The sequence below is a fragment of the Fringilla coelebs genome, assembly GCF_963513975.1.
Source record: "Fringilla coelebs genome assembly, chromosome: 1".
Taxonomy (NCBI): domain Eukaryota; kingdom Metazoa; phylum Chordata; class Aves; order Passeriformes; family Fringillidae; genus Fringilla; species Fringilla coelebs.
The window spans coordinates 19,071,239-19,088,212 of NC_140028.1; the positions used below are offsets into that span (position 1 = coordinate 19,071,239).

General features: G+C 38.2%; 1 protein-coding gene across 3 annotated transcripts in view; it reads left to right on the plus strand.

Annotated features, from left to right (window-relative positions):
* Positions 1-16,503, plus strand: part of RSPO2 (R-spondin 2) — a gene marked incomplete at its 5' end in the record, with an annotated part of 102,756 nt that extends 86,253 nt beyond the window's left edge. For all 3 annotated transcript variants that reach the window (XM_084206220.1, XM_084206219.1, XM_084206221.1), the window contains one exon: positions 15,849-16,503. In XM_084206220.1, coding sequence (XP_084062346.1) covers positions 15,849-15,958 — 110 coding nt within the window. In that variant the 3' untranslated portion in view covers positions 15,959-16,503. The remainder of the gene's footprint in view (positions 1-15,848) is intronic.
* Between the last annotated feature and the right edge of the window lie 471 nt (positions 16,504-16,974).

Sequence of the window (16,974 nt, forward strand, 5' to 3'; positions counted from 1 at the left end):
TTGAGACTTGGCTTGGAAAGTCTTGATTCACAAAAATTTCAGTTGTATGTTTATCCAGATATTAAAAAATAAATCAGTCATCTAATTTATAAAACCAGAGGTATTTAAAAATAATGTATTGTTTAAAGATTAGAGAATTGTATTTGTTGGAAGCAAATAATATTATGAACATTTAATCCAAATAGACACATTTCCTGACAATGAATAATTGATTTTTTGCTCTTACCTTACTAATCACTTTTCAATGTTTCTGTGTGCTTCATCTGTTGTGCAGATCCACAGTTTAAAATGGTAACATTTTTTCAGTATTCTAGAAATATTTAAATGTCTAAGATATTTTCCTTTGAAAAGCTCACTGTGTATCAATGAAAATCTAAATATACAAATAACTCTGTAACTTGTGGTATGATGTTGCTATTACATCCTAATGTGCATTTTGAAACTTTTTTTTTTCTAGATGTCATGCTTATAGTGCTGGTGGCAGGATTTTTTGGTTTATTTAATTACGTATGAATAGTGATTAATGCAAGTTGTGAATGTTGATCATGGAGATAATGAGAATTAATCTGTGTTGTTATTCTTACCTGCAATGTTTCCATGGTTCTGATAGAGACAAGCTTTAAAGTTGTCAATTTCTAACTAATAATCCAAATGATTGTTCAGATTTAAATTGCCTATAATTGACAGACAAACTAGTCAGAAATGCTTGTTCTGTAGCACAAACATTTCTTTTCAACTGTGTGTTAGTGCTTTACGTTTCCTGTTGAAATCAGGTTTGAGGAAAGAGCTATTACCTAAAGTTTATTTACACAGAAAGAGCAGCAATAGAAATCACATGTTCAAAGCCTGTGTATATGGAAAGAAGTTTAAAGAAGAATAACTAGTTAGCATAAGGGAGTAAGTAATTATTTGGCAACACAGAAGGAAACTGGAAGATATTACCCATAACTGGAAAGATAATAAATTCAGACAGGATTTCTAAAGGATTTTTGTGAAGTCAGTAAATGAGGAGAAGAAAATGCTTCCAGTCTCAGAGAGAAGGAAACTCGCTGTAATAGTGGTTTAATTGTCTCAGTAGGGAAAATAAACAATTGAGAGGATGCTTGTAACTAATTTGATAAGTATGTCACACCCTAAATGATCCAGTTGTCTTCCACAATTAATCTTACAGGACAGTTTAAGTCAACATATGGAATAGATTGTGATGAATGTGCTGGCCAAGAAACGAGTATTTGCTGACATGATGAAATAATTAGCATTTGGTAGAGATCAGTCGTACCTCAATGTGAGGAGCTGATAATCACTTAGCTGAGCTTGGTCCAAATTAATAGTTCCTTCCAGCACTTAAAACGATATCAGCCAGTCTAAGTTTGCAGCCAAAGTCATACATTTGTGTTTTTTTCCTAGTAGCTGGTACAGTGCTTGGATTTAGGATGAGAGTAATGTTGATATGTGCTGGATGTTGCTGAACAGTGCTTACACTAAGGCGAGGACTTCTCAGCTTCTCATGCTGCCCTGCCAGCAAGGAGTTAGAGAGGGCACAAAAAGGTAGGAGAGGACACAGCCAGGACAGCTGACCCCACCTGAACAAAGGGATATTCCAGACCATATGGCATCATGCTGAACAACAGGACCAGGATGAATTGGCTGAGGGCTAGCAGATACATCTCAGGGACTGGCTGGGAAATTGCACTGTGCATCACTTGTTTTCCATATTCTATCACCATCGTGGGTGTTGATGTTGTTATTGTTATTTTCCCTTCCTTTTCCGTCCTATGAAATTGTCTTTATCACAACCCATGAACGTCACTTCTTTCCCAATTCTCCTCTCCCATCCCATTGAAGAGGAGTGAGCAAATGGCTGTGCAGTGTTTTGCTGCCTGTTAGGTTGAGCCACAACTTGCATGTCTGGCTTTCAGGACCATGGATTCCAGTCCAGGCATTCACCACTCATGCATCTAATTGGTAAAAATTGTTCAGCTTGAAAAACTGTTATAAATTTGAAGTTAGTGATGTCTCATGGGTTCATGTAAATGTTTCATCATCTCTTAATCTTTTGCAAAGAACAGACAAACAGGAAGGTAGCATTCTTGGAAGACAGTTGGCACAAGAAACATGCCAGGAAACCTGCTAGTGTTTCAGGACGGTGTTCAAACTTGTGCTCTTGGTCTGTTTATTTTCATATAAACATAGAATGGTTTGGATTGGCGAGGACTTGAATGACCCTCTAGTTCCAACCCTCCTGCTGTGGCCAGGGATGCCACCCACCACATCAGGTTACTGATTTTATTCATAAAGTGTAGCACTTGCAGTTGGCCACCAGTTTAGCAAGGATTGTGGTTTGTGCTGCTGTACTGAATTCCGGTCTCTGACTGCCAGCCTCAATAACTACTGATGGAAGTACCTCTGGTGCACAAAGAATTATTAGCACCAGGCATTTCTAAGCAAAAAAAGAAAATCTTGAACAGTTTCAGTATTTCAGCTAATACTGTCACAAAGTAATAAAGGCAAGATCTCACATACATTAGAAGCTCACCAAAGTAGCCATAAGAATCTGATGATGTGGAATAGCACATGCATTTATATTTTTCATATGGTTAATTAAACCCATAGAATCATTCTGTACATACGAGGGTTTTATTGGTATTAGAATAAAGAATTTCTTAAAAAAAAAAAATGAAACTGATAATTACTTCTCTCTGTGCTTCTAATCAACAGTCTTTGATGTACATCTGTTTTTTAAGCACATCTGTACTGTAACTTCCAGTCAGGAAAAGCCTTTTATGGCAAGTAGCCTTTAAGCTACTTGCTGTGTTTATTTCATGTATTCTTTTTCCTTTTCTTCTTAATTTTCCTTCAATTCAATTTCAGTTGAATTTTCAGTGAATATATACCTTAAAAATGTTTTATGCAAGAAAAACTTCAGTTTTTCAATTTAGTTTTGACATGTTGTTGAAACTGATGGTAGAGGTTATAGTACTATCTTTCTTGCAGATATATCTCAGAATAAGAAGAGAACCTATTTGTCCACTCCACATGTATTATTGGACACCATATTATATTGCTTCTTATATGATGTGATGCCAAGTGTTTCTCCAGCTGCTGTGTATAGAGGGGGATCTGAGGGGAAAGAGCCTGCTGTAGTGCTGAGATCATCTACAGTGTTAGATGCTGCAGACCATTTATTGATTCCCATAGCAAATCAGTCTCTTAGCTGTGGAAGGGGAAAAAAGGCATTTTTTGGTTGTGTTCTTCAGGAACACAATAATGTAAAATGTAATATAAAGTCCTGAAGGTAAAAAATACATGCTTTTAAGTACAATGTGTTTAAACACAGATGCACTTGAGTTGAAATACATATTCATTATTTAGCATATTTAAGCATGTGAATAAATGTAGATGGATTTATTGTCATGGACTTATTTCAGTTTAGTGTAAAAATGTTCAGATAAGCCTTTGTTAAATTTGGGGTGGTTGCTGTACACGAGGCCAGCACTGCCCTTCGGTAGGTGCTCCTGCAGCTGTCCAGAGAAGGGACATGGGAGTGCACAGCTGTTGAGAGAAGGGATATGGGAGTGCACAGCTGTTGAGAGAAGGGATATGGGAGTGCACAGCTGTCCAGAGAAGGGACATGGGAGTGCACAGCTGTCTGGAAAAGGGACACACACGTGCACAGCTGTCAGGAGAAGGGACACACACGTGCACACCTGTCTGGAGAAGGGACACACACGTGCACAGCTGTCTGGAGAAGGGACACACTCGTGCACACCTGTCTGGAGAAGGGACACGCATGTGCACAGCTGTCTGGAGAAGGGACACACACATGCACAGCTATTTGGAGAAGGGACACACACGTGCACAGCTGTCTGGAGAAGGGACACACTCGTGCACACCTGTCTGGAGAAGGGACACGCATGTGCACAGCTGTCTGGAGAAGGGACACACACATGCACAGCTATTTGGAGAAGGGACACACACGTGCACAGCTGTCTGGAGAAGGGACACACTCGTGCACACCTGTCTGGAGAAGGGACACGCATGTGCACAGCTGTCTGGAGAAGGGACACACACATGCACAGCTATTTGGAGAAGGGACACACACGTGCACAGCTGTCTGGAGAAGGGACACACACATGCACAGCTGTCTGGAGAAGGGACACACTTGCACAGCTGTCTGTCCAGTCTCCAGCAGCATGGGTGGAGATGAGCTTTCCTGCAGGCACACTTTGCTTCCATGGGCTGACAATTTTAGTGCATCCTCTTCTGCCTGCAAAGCTGAGAATAGTAGTTGCTGGGTTGGTGGGTACTGAGGAAGAGCTTGGACAAAAATGTCCCCAGCAGCTGCAGCTGGATTCAGAAAAGGGGCATTCCCTCTAATTGTAGTAATAGGATTTCATTCTGAAAATACACTCAAGTTGTTTCTAACGGCTTTTCCTAGACATATATTTCAGTAGTGAAGATACATAACAGACTTGGGCACTGTGGCACCACTCTGAGAGATCCTATTTTACTTATTGCAGCTTCTGATGTGAAAGGTGTTAAAGTTATACGGTTAAGTCTGGGCCAGGTTGTTTTGGTTTTCTTTGTTTGATGTTTTCATGCCATCAGGAGTTTAACCAAGCATAATTACTTCAAAAGTAGAATTTCTTCTTGTGAGACTAAGCCTGTACATTCATATATGGAAAGCTTCTGTAAAGTTTGTTCCTTGTGGATTAATATTTGCCGCTGTAGAAATGAAGCTAACAGAAGCATCACAGGAGTCATGTCCAGGTCTACCTACCATACTTGAATGTGTTCAGATTCAGGGCATTAACAGACCTATTGAATTTTCTTCATCTTTACCACAAAGTAAAATTAAAGCTTTTGCTGGCTGGATGTCTAGGAAAAAGCAGTGATGGCCTCTAGATGTATCTGTAAGCATGACTTATTGTGTTAGTCAGTTATATAAACACCTTTTAGAAAAAGAAATAATCTGAGGATAATGGTAAACTATATTATAGGGTACACCCAAAGAAAAATGTAGGTTACCTTGTAAAACAATCATAATTACACTTCATATAGTTAAATGTAAAGCTATTCTGCAGAATCAGTTATAGAACTAGGAAAACATAGCTGCAGGATGAGGAATGGCATCCAAAAATGGTATTTCTCAAAAGAAATAATTTGAGTCCACTACAATATATAGTGAAAATTTCAAATGCAATTCCTTTCTGTATAACTTTGGTAATAAGGAAGAAGCAAAATCAGTTTCAGAATTCTGATATCCAGATTGAGACCTGTATTTTACAGAAGATATTGGAAAAACAGTTCAGTTGGAAACTGCAGGTACAAGTAAAAAATAATTATGTGACGACTAAAAAATAAACTTTAAAGAAAGGTGCAGAAAATCTGCCACATGTTTAACTTCTCAGATGATGGACAAATATTTATCCACAGTCTGATCTAGGACAGAAGGGAATAAGAAATAACATCTGCATAGTAAAATTCAAGTTAGGAATTGAACAGAAATTCTGGTGGTGGAATGATTAACTGCTGGAATAATTACCAAAGTATTGGTCCCTCCACCATCTCCTTTTGTCTTTGGATTTAGATTGGACAAATTTCTTCAACAAGTTAGTAGCCTCAACAGCAGATGAAACTAAGGTTTCATTTCTTGTGTTTATTTAAGAAACCCCACTAAAGGTTCTCTTGACCCCAATTCTCATTTGTAATCACTTCATCATCTTAAGTTTTAAGCAATAAAACCTGTTTTCCATCATATTAATGTAAAGTGTAGGCATTCTAAAAGAGACAAATATTATCTAATTTGCCTATGCATTTACTATTTAATCTACAGACTTTGAAAAGCTATGCAGGTATGAATTATTTGAGTCCCATAAGTCTTGGGAAAGTGCTTCTCATTGAGTGAGCAAGAAAGCTACAGTGACACATTTAGGGATAGAGCCGTGTACCTCAGAACATCCTGTAACTCTGCCTGGCCCCAGCTGAGGACAGTCACTGTCTCTGGAGTTCACTGAAGTTGCTGGGCTGTTAGCTGGCACTGCACTGGGGGCACAGCTGTGCTGGCTGGCTCAGAGCTCCCACGGCAGAGAGGTGCCTGCAGGAGCAGCCCTGGCCTGTGCTGCCTCTCTGGGTAGGACAGGGCTGCCCCAGACCAAAGTTCAGACCATGGAGGTGGGGTCTGGAGATGTTTTCTAGCACTGTTGAATTTAATAATGCAGGGAAGTCTGTGGTCACAGTGTGTGGGATGTACAGGTAAAGGGAAATGAAAGGGAAATCAAAGCTAAATTTAGATCATTGGTCTGATCAAATATCTGTGGAGAAGGGAAAGGTGCACTGTATTCAGTGGTGGAGTTATGGATAAACAGAGACTGTCTGACCAAATGCAGGCAGGCACTGGAACACCCTGAGTACCCTGACAATATAAATCCAGTGAGTGCCAGGCAGCAGTGCAGGTTCACAGCTCACCTGGACACTCCTCACTACATGAGAAGAATGAGGCAATAATTTTACACCATATTAAAAATAATGCATTCATTTGCACTTTCAGTTATTGTTCAGAAGGAGTCTTCCTGCTGGACTATACTTAAGTTTGTTGTCAGGTGTTTAAATTAGCCCCTTCCTGAACATCTATAAGATTTACTTGTACAATACTTAAGTAGGGCATGAGGGATAATAAAAATAATTTCTGAGCTGTTTCAGTTACAAAAAAGGAATAAAATAATCCTGAAACAAATTTATTCCTCAGTTCTTGACCTGAGTCCTTGAAGGGCATTTAGAAAGGACTAACTCTTCACAACTAAATGACATTCTACAGAAGAAAATATATCTCTGAAAAAAAAGTAGCTTCTCAGTATAATTTTCCTCTCTGTAAGAAACTCTTAATTGAATAAAATACATTTTCCAGTCTGAAATTAAACCTTGGGGGTGCAAAAAATAAATGTTGCTTCAATAAAATTAATTTTTTATTCCAAATATGATGAGATAAAAATACAGTTAATTAAATTCACTTGGGAAGAAGAAGAAAAATAAAGAATCCATTTTGAAATAGTGAGCATAAGGAGACTAAAGTCAGATTAGTATCCAGTCAAGCCTAGAGAAGTTCAAGCCAATTAGTTTTTAGCTATAAATGTTGCCTGTAGAGTTAGAATGTGTATGCATACTCTTGACAGTGTATAATTTTTTTTATTATTTTGAAATTTGCTTTATATTTCTCTGTAAAAAGAGGGAAAATAAATAATCCCAAACCTTCCATTGTAAATATTTTGCTTGGCTCTGCTTGCAAAGTATCTGATCTGACATGGTGTTGAATAAGATAAGAATAGTGAGTGCCCTGCATGCGACTGATACTCGTATTGTTTGAATTCTGAGCTAAATTTACATTAGACAAACATTTTGGCTGCATGGAGACTCGTCTGTTTTCATGGAACTGCGACTGAGAGGACAGTGGGACCCAACATTTGAGCATCTGTGTATTCATTTAAACATGGGGTCTTTGACAGTTTGATAGTTTCCATGTCCCCTTGAGTTTACTGGTTTTCCTCTACCCCTTTCTTCTCTGAATATCTTTGTGAATTTTTAGTCTTTCACTTTCCATATTCTTTTATGAATATGTACCTCTACAAATAAAAAATAATATTCCTGGAAATGTTGTGAGAGCAAGCAGTTTTCAGTTCATATCTCACTGCCATCTACTGTATATGCTGGAAAACTGCACTGTGGGAAATGCCTTGCATGTCAGCTGTGTAAGATGACTCTTTTCCCAGTTAATTTGCCCTAAAGTTGAGGGGGAAAACTACTGAGCTTTCAATAGGCTGTGACATGTGAATTCATTCCTTATGTAGGAATCAGTATTTCTTAAACAGATGACAATGTCTGATTACACCATATTGTCCAGAAGGAAAGAACATCAGATTACATAGTATTGCTTAGTTAGTTTGTATTCAGGCCAGACCAAAAATAGATGGGTAGTTTGGGAGAAAAAGAATACCTCACTTTGCTTATTCCTGTCCTAAGTAGTAATACCTTTAATTTTTTAATGGAAATGCCAAAACAAAACCTGGCAGGATTTAGATGCAGGAGCTTGAGATATTTGAATATTCTTTTTAGTTGAAGAATTATTCTTTGAATCTTAAATTAGCTTTCATCTCAGTAGCTGATGTCTAATGTGTGCAAACATCAAGTATATACAACACTTAAGTGCTGGTTGGGAAAGATATAATAGTTTACCTAAAGTTGTGATGTTATTAAGTTGTAAATAAACTATCAGGATTCTGGGTGTCAGGAACAGAGTAAGATATCACTCAGATCAGCTTTGCACTAAGTACTTTTGTAACGGTTTGTGTAGAAATTGCAGTTTATTCAAGACAGAAATTTTTCTGATTTCATCAGGAAAGCTGGCATCAAATAGACAAGAACGCATGCAAAACATCAAACTCTGTGTTTGCATAAGTGAATTCCAATTCTTAGTCTCTTTTTAATTTCATTAGACTGGGAATATATATTTATACCATTAGCTACCAGTATTACACCAAAAAGAATAAAGGAAGACCAGTGAACTTGCAAACTCAGGGATTGCAAAGCTGAAGTGCCTTCATCTGCTTCATATTTTTATCTGTTCTGATGATGGCTATAATTACGTTATGGGTTTTTTGTATTCTTATTCAGTAATTGTTCTAAGACCTCTAAGACTTCATTTGCTGAACATTATATAATATAATTTTATGCTGAACATTATATAATATAATGTCCAGCATATGTTCATTTGCTGAACATAATATAATATAATTTTCAGCATTATATAATATAATGTTCAGCATATCTTTGCAAATGAAGAAAGAATGATTCAAGAATTCCTTACTTTTTGTGATGTCCATTGTTACCATGTCTCATTGTTTTGCTAATGTTTATTAACCCACCTTTATACATTCTGATCCTTGAGGATTTGAAATGGTATCGTGGGCAGCTGATGTACCCTGTGTGTTCATTCCATCCCTTCCATCCCTGGTGTCTTCAGAGGCAAATACATTTTCACAAGACTTTGTCAAATGACATCAGAAATTCACCCAGGAAAATGAGGACATGGTTTCTGACATGACCCTTCCCGTTGCATCTCCTAAACCTTATTTCTTTTCCTGTGTCGGAAAATGTCTTTCACTCCTTGTCCAAAAAGATATTTTACTTTGGCTGATTTCCTCCAAATCATACTCCTTCTAAAGCACATATTGAGCACAGCCAATTTCAGCCCAAATGTTATGGCATTAAAAAAATCCACAACTGCAGACTAGTTTAGGAAAACTGTCATGAATTCAGTAGCAGGTGAGATTGGTAGAGATGCCCATGGGTTGTGGTTTGCAAAGTTAAAGCTCTGTATATCCCCTTCTTCTGGGCCACTTGTCAGTGTTGGTTTGTAAATCATGCTTTAGGAAGAGGATGACTCTGTAGCAGTGAGGAATTTTTTTTTCCATTGAGTGTGTGTTTACAAGATTTCTTAACAATTTGTGCATTTCTCTGGCAGTTTCAGTATCCAGATTTTTTAACTGAAAGCCCTAGGAAATAAATTATTTCTGGGAATAATTTCTGGACTGAATTCTCTGTTTGCTTGGTTTTTGGATTTTTGCAGTCAGTGTTCATGCGTAGCTTGATGTGTGGTGCAAATGCAAAGTAAGTGATGAGGCATTTGTGGGTCTGTGCATGACAAGTGTTCTACCAGAGTGGGGTCCTCCAGAAGCCGACATGAGGAATGGCTGAGGCAGCTGAGAGTTTTCCCTGGAGAAGGGGAGGATCAAGGGCGACTTTATTGCTTTCTGCAGCTGCCTGGAAGGAGGCTGGAGCCAGGTGGAGGTCGGGCTCTTCTCCCTGGCAGCAAGAGACAGGATTAGAAGATATCGCCTCAAGCTGTGCCAGGGGAGGTTCAGGCTGGACATCAGAAAGAACTTATTCACAGAAAAGGTTGTTAAATAAGGAGGTGGTGGAGTCACCATTCCTGTAAGTGTTCAAGAAAAGACTGGACATGGCACTTAGTGTCGTGATCTAGTTGACAAGCTGGTGATTGATTGTACTCAATCTTGAAGGTCTTTTCCAGAACCTAAATGGTGGAAACATGGTGGTGGTGTTTTACTGGTGGTTGGACTTGATGATCTTAGATGACCTTTCCAACCTTCATTATTCTATTAATTAATTGTGATCTGCCATCTTTCTCTTGAGTTGATCTCGTTGACTGGTTAATCATTGAGTATCTACCATCTTCCCACTTCTGTCATTAGTTCCCTGATGTTGCCATCCTTCAGTGATATGTCATGATAATAACTTTTCTAGCTTTCCACATTGATGAAATGCTGCCACACATGAGGTCTGTGGTAGAACAGCAGCCATAGGAGGGTCATGTACAAACATACAGCATTTATCTCCTTCAAGGACAAGTGAAAGGGGAGGAAAGACTAAAAGGAGTTTTTAGCAGGGTCTGCTCTTATCTTAGGATTCACCTGTGTCTTGCTACTAGTAGTGAAAGTTCTGTGCATGAATATCCATGGAAAGGAAAAAGGCCCACACATGTAAATCCCATCATTCAGTAATTATCAATAGAAGAGGAAAGTGTTTTAAATAAGGAAGGAGTATTAAGCATTCTGGTAGCTCTAATATGATGATTTGTATGTAAGACTGCTGAAATTACACTGTGAAATAAAACTGCAGATGGTTGTTTTGTTCTTCCCTTTTATTAAAAGTTTTAAATTTGCTGCCCTCATGTGGATGTATGCTATACTTCCTCTGCTGAAACTCCCAAAGGACAGGATTCCTTAGGACAGCAGTACATGCAGCAGTATTTATACACCAGATGAAGGACAGTTCAGACACTGAACTGGTGCTGTCTGGCTGAGTCAAGAATGTCAAGAGATGTGGCTGGGAGTCCCTGTGAATAAATTCGGTGCCTTTTAATTCTGGAGGGCCAGGACTGCCCTGGGTGTTACGAATCTGATGCCCAAATTCTGTCTGGAGAAAGCTGCCTTTGCAGCTGTCAGAAGGTGAGAAAGGCTCCTTCTGAACCAGGTAATGTGTATCCCCAGTCGGCCTGGTGGGTCCATGCAGAAGGAATACACAGTATATTTCCAAGCATCTTTCAGCTTGAGGTATGAGACAAACCAGAAAACTGAGCATAAATGCATGGATTGTGGGAAGAACACTGATAAAATGGTACAAAAGCAACATAAAATGAAGAAAAACAACCCAGCAAGATCCAGTTTAAGGTTGTTTTTGGGGTTTTTTTTGTAGCTGTTACTCTTTGGTGTATGGACAATTGCTGGGTATAATAGCCTAAATAATGTTTTTTCAGGAATGCATGTTATGATTGTATGATAACCTATATTGGACCACTACCATTTAATGTTGCCATTAAAATACATGATAATATTTCATTGCATAGCATATTAGTTGCCCAGACACCTACCACAACTAAGTGATTCAAACAAAAGTTTAATGAATAACACTGTAAAGACACCACCTATTGGGATAAGTTACTTACAAAATAAAGACTTACTAATTGGTAATTTATAAAGAAAATTGCAAAACTGAATTTTTAAAAATTGGAATAAAGAGTTTAAATTGCAGCATTGGTTCTGCAGAAATAACCTGTGCATAAATGCAAGATATAGAATGATATATTGGACTTTCAAGGCTTCTTTTTTAGTAGGAAGTTGAACACTGAATTCAGCTATATTTCACATCTTTCTTGGGCCCTAGAGATTTCAGTGCATACATATGACTTTACAGAGAATTAAACAAATTAAGTATATCATGTTCAGACCTGACTTTGATAACAGAAATTGAGGAGCCTGTTTTTAGACAGTCAGAAATAAAAAATGCTTTCCAACAAAAAGCTAGTTACCTGGTTTGTTTGCAAGGGAAAACAAAGTCAAAATAAATATAAGAATACAGTATGCTGTATATCTGAACAGTGCTCAGATACCCTCCTCTTAGCACGAACTATTTGTATTGGCTCCCCTTGCCACTAGCATCAAAGTCTTAAAAAGAAAAAACAGCAGTCAGAAAACAAAGATTGAAGATGAGGCCTGATCTGGAGACCAATACTCTGGAAAGCAGAAACAACAGGCACTGCCATCTGCCAGATTACAAGCAGATGAGCATCCTTCCACTAGGAAGGATGCAATGTCATTTAAAAGATCAGTGCAGACTGTGGGTTCTAGGCAGTTGCATTGGATTGCTTGCTTGGATGCTGCTTCTGATCAGGGGAGGTTAATAGGGTAATTGGATCAGACTTATCCAATATCTCAGATATTCATATAATCATAGAACGGTTTGGGTTGGACCTTACAGATCCTTTACTTCCAAACTCCCTGCCATGGGCAGGGACACTTTCCACTAGACTGGGTTGCTCAAAGCTTCGTCCATCCTTGGCCATGAACACTTCCAGGGTGGGGCAGACACAACTTCTCTGGGCAACCTGTTCCACACTACCCTCACAGTAAAGAATTCCTTCCTGATATCTAATCTTAACCAACCCTCCTTCAGTTTGAAGCTATTTTTTCCTGCCCTATCACCACATGCCCTTCCTTGTACAAAATCCCTCTCCAGTTCTCTTGTATTGTCACTTTCTGTTCTGTGCTATAATATTGCAGCCTGGTTTTGATGATGATAAAAGGACTCTGAAGAGGCAGAGTCCTTTCGCTCACTCTCCTCATTCGCTGCAGTCAGGAATTTTTTGTGCCACAGCAGGTTCTGGACTGTAATACAGTGCTGCTAAAAAATTCCACTCCTTTTCAAGTGCACAACAGAGCCAAGCGTGGCAGAGCCCTGTTGCTTCCTATGGAGAGACAAACCTGGGATCAGGGCTCTTGCTCTAAGGAGCAGAAAGTGAGTGTGGCAAGGTGTGAGGAACACAACCTGCACAGAACCTGACCCATGACACAGAGCAGAGGTGGCTGCTGCCATCCTGGCCCCAGGGGACACTCTCCTCCATTGCCTGTCCTCATCCCAGTGCCCTCCAGTAAGGGAAATGGGATAGCTTGGCTCACAGATCCTCTCAGAAGATAAACATCAAGCTCTTCAAAAAATGTCTGTACCAAGATATTCAGGAGATACTTCTGTTCGCTGTGCTTCTGCTGATAAAATAAACACTGTAATTGAAATCTGCATTTAATAAAAGTTGTTATGCATGGGGACTTCAGCAGCATACTTTGTTTGAACTCTAGTCTTCATAATCAGTTTTTTCTTGCTAATCTCTAATCTCTGTTACATTCTACTAACGGTATGGGAGCTGATGGTTACCCAAAAAATACCTTTTATATTCAGTTTTCTGGTTAAAATGAATTGGAATTTGGGACTCAGCATCACCAAAATCATCTGGATTTTCTCTGTCTGGTTTAATATTGTCCTGAAAATAAAGAAACAATCTGTACAACAGGGCAATTTGTGATACAGTGAGCAGCCAAAGAGCTCCTAAACTATCCTTTACTAGTGGCTCAGGGATGCTGCCTCTGCATGGGTAGCTAGTCCATAGAACAGGTAGAAGTTAATTTACCTTTGGTGTCCCTTGGAACAAAAAAGCAGGGAGGGAGACAGTGCTGCAGAGCAGCAGAAGCATTGCAATGTGCTTGTTGCACAGTGTAATCAAATCATTGAGCTCGAGTCCCATTCATTTCTATTTTAAGGATATCATATGGGGAGTGTGCTGGCAATTTGGTTTGATGTTAGTATTGCAGGAGCTGCTTTCTAAGGCTTAGATAGAGATAACAGCTGTGTTGTGTGTTATTTTATTAGCTCAACTCACAGTTTTTTAGAGGAAAAATAATAGGATCTTTCACTACCTTAAACTTATAGTAAGCAATTAATCTTGTTCTCTGGAGGAGGTCATAGAGAAACTAGATGAGACACTGACTGAAGCTTGTATTTCTTTTACTGATTGGTCTATTTAGTGAAAAACCCCAGAAGGTAAGATCACTGAGCAAACTGGGAAGCAAATTTCCATTAAAGCTCCTATTGATTCTGCTGGTCTTGTGAGAATCAATTGATCAGCAGAATTGGTCACTTTTCTCATATTATTTCCCCTCATCTACTCCTCCTTAATAAGCATTTCAAAGATTTGGATTAAAAAAAATAGCATATTGAAAGCGCAAGTTAGAATACAGCATTGAACAAGACAGTTATGCAAGTTCTGATGCCTTAAAATATAGCAGCCAGTAGAATTCCATAAAAAAAATTATATTGAAATTTCTGTAACTCAAACCACCTTATTGTAATGCCATTTTGTGTCCAGTGTTCCTTCCCTCTGACCTCATTAGGTGTGCCTCGTCATTAGATACACTGTTAGTAAAGAGTTTTAACTTAAAAGCTGCTTTGATTAATGCTTGGTTGGACTGAGGATTTATTGTGTAGGATTAACTAGATTTAAAAATGGCAAAATGCCACAGTAACTTTAATGCCAGACTTTAATGAGAAGCAGAAGTAAACTCCAAGGACCCTTATGATTTTTAATATGGACTAAACTCATGTGCTCATTAATGTCCTGACCTATTTTATATACAAGTACTCCAATAATTCCTAGAGAACAGTAGCCTAGAAAGTGTATTACAAATGTTTAACCTGAAGTATGAACATATTTTTAATGAATCATAAATTTTGATAATTTTATAATCAGATTTATTCAGTATTATTATCAAATGAGAAAAACTCTTTGCACTGGTTTGGGCCTTTTTAATTAAGAAACAATATGGAAATAAGACAAAACCAGACTGGCAAACATTTTTCCCAGTAAATAATGTACTGACAATGTAGATTAAAAATGCATTTTCACATTTTTGTGTAATCTGCTAATCGAATTTCTTTTTACTGTCTTCTTAAGTTCATTAAGTGCTCCTGAAAGTTTATTAAGTTGGCACTTCTAGAGTTTAATAACCTTATTTTTTTACCATTGATCACATATTTTAGTATATGATACTGCCAAGAAAATCCAGACCATTCTCACATCTGACAACATTTGGTCGTCTCCTTAAATCCTACTAGACTTGATAGGATTTAAGCATATACTTAAAAGGTAATGCACTGCTCAATGAGGGCCTTTGTATCTGACATTTTTTCTGTCCATGCTATCTTTGCTGAGATAACCAAAGGGCACTGATTTATTATTAGAGCTAAACAGGAAAAACTTTCTCATTCAAAAAGCTTGTAAACTTTTTTTTTCTGAATTGATGGCGATTTCCCAATTTGTTTATTTTTCAGTGAACTTTCAATAGTAGAAGCATGTATTTAAATTTTTGTTCCTGCACAGTTATATACTGTGAGAATTAGGCACAATGTACTAATAAGCAGTATTGACAGTTCTGGTACTGTCTCTGCCAAAGCAGGTAGGATGGCATCCAACCAAGTTCTTGGGCTGTAATGCCAAATTTCTCATTGAAATCACAGATGTGTTGGACATGACTTAAATAGGATTATTACTCACTCAAGCAAATTTACACAAGGGTCTAAGGCGTATATCCAGCTTCCAGTGGGTAAGGAGCCTGCATTCTCATTTGGCTCTGGGCCTTGGGCACTTGCATAACATTGCTTGTGTAACTTACCCTGCCAAAACTGAAACCTGCATCAACATGGTTACTCATACCAGAAAAATTGTGCCATTTGGATGAGTGATGACAGTCAGGGATCCTGCTTCCTTTTGTAACACACTGAAAACTTCTGTTTTCACTGATGATTGAAGCTCTTTAGCCAGCATTACCATTGCAGTCCCTACTGATAATTTCTGTACCACTGAGTTCTTTTTGTTGGGTTTTTTGTAACTTCTGGATTCTTTACTTGACTCATTATTTGTTTTTCCTTTTTTTCTTTTTTTTTTTTAGGGAGAAGGCCAGCAAAAACGAAGGACAAAAAAAAGAAGAAAAAGAATTTGATGGAAAGAGCTCAGAAGCAGCACAGCATCTTTTTAGCAACAGATAAAACAAGCCAGTAAAGACTTGATTTTCCTTAATGTATTTTTTTTTTGCAAAGTGCACAAAAGCTGCTATATGCTCCTGCCCATGGATGCACTACAATTCAGCTGCTTTGACAGTATTGGTGGCAAATAACTTGTGAAAATAAAGCCCACAAGCTTGTTTGTTTTATTTATATATTTTTTATTTTATATTTTCCTCTCGTTTTTGACCTGAAGACTTCAAGGTCAGGAGTGCACTGAGCTGGATCAGTGGAAGTGGTCCTGAAGTGCATCAGCGATATGGTTTTGAGTGCCTGGTCAACATGTTGACAAGGAAAGAAACCTACACAGCACCAGTAGGTGGACTTGTGCATATTTAAATAAATAGGGGGAAAAGGAAGTCTTGGAGGTGTAGGTACAATTGGATTTATGGCCTTTGTTTCCTATATTTGTACATTTCAAGAGTGAATGGATATGACTTACCTACTGAGTGGTAATGTACATTGTTCTCACACCTGCTACATCGACACAGTTGTGTAATAAAACTGCTTTAAGACAACGTGCTGCAGGATTCACTGCTCAGACTCAGCCAAGCACAACAGACTGTGTGTACATGTTACTCTGTCTACATATAAATGAACATATTTACTGTACATCTATGCATTTTTATGTATAATACTTTATACATGTTTAAAGGTATGTTCTGTTGGTTCTAGTAATGTACTTTAAATAATCCAGTAAATGTTTACTTTTTGCTATGTTTTAACTATCTTCTCAATAGTTCCTCAATAGTTACAAACTGGATATTTTTTCTCATTTGCAAGGCACACTCATTTGCAGAACTACCTTGCACTGGCCCTCACAATGGAGTGTCAGCTCTGAAGTATGATTGCTGGACCAGTAATCCACAAATTCTTTCTGCAATTCAGTACTTCTGTCTCAGGCCCCATGTATTTTGTCTCAGAAAAAGAAGTTTAATGTTTTTTAAGATGAGGCATGATGATAATAGAAGTTTTGAGTGTCAGGACAGAAATTACTTGTAAAGTTCTTGGTAT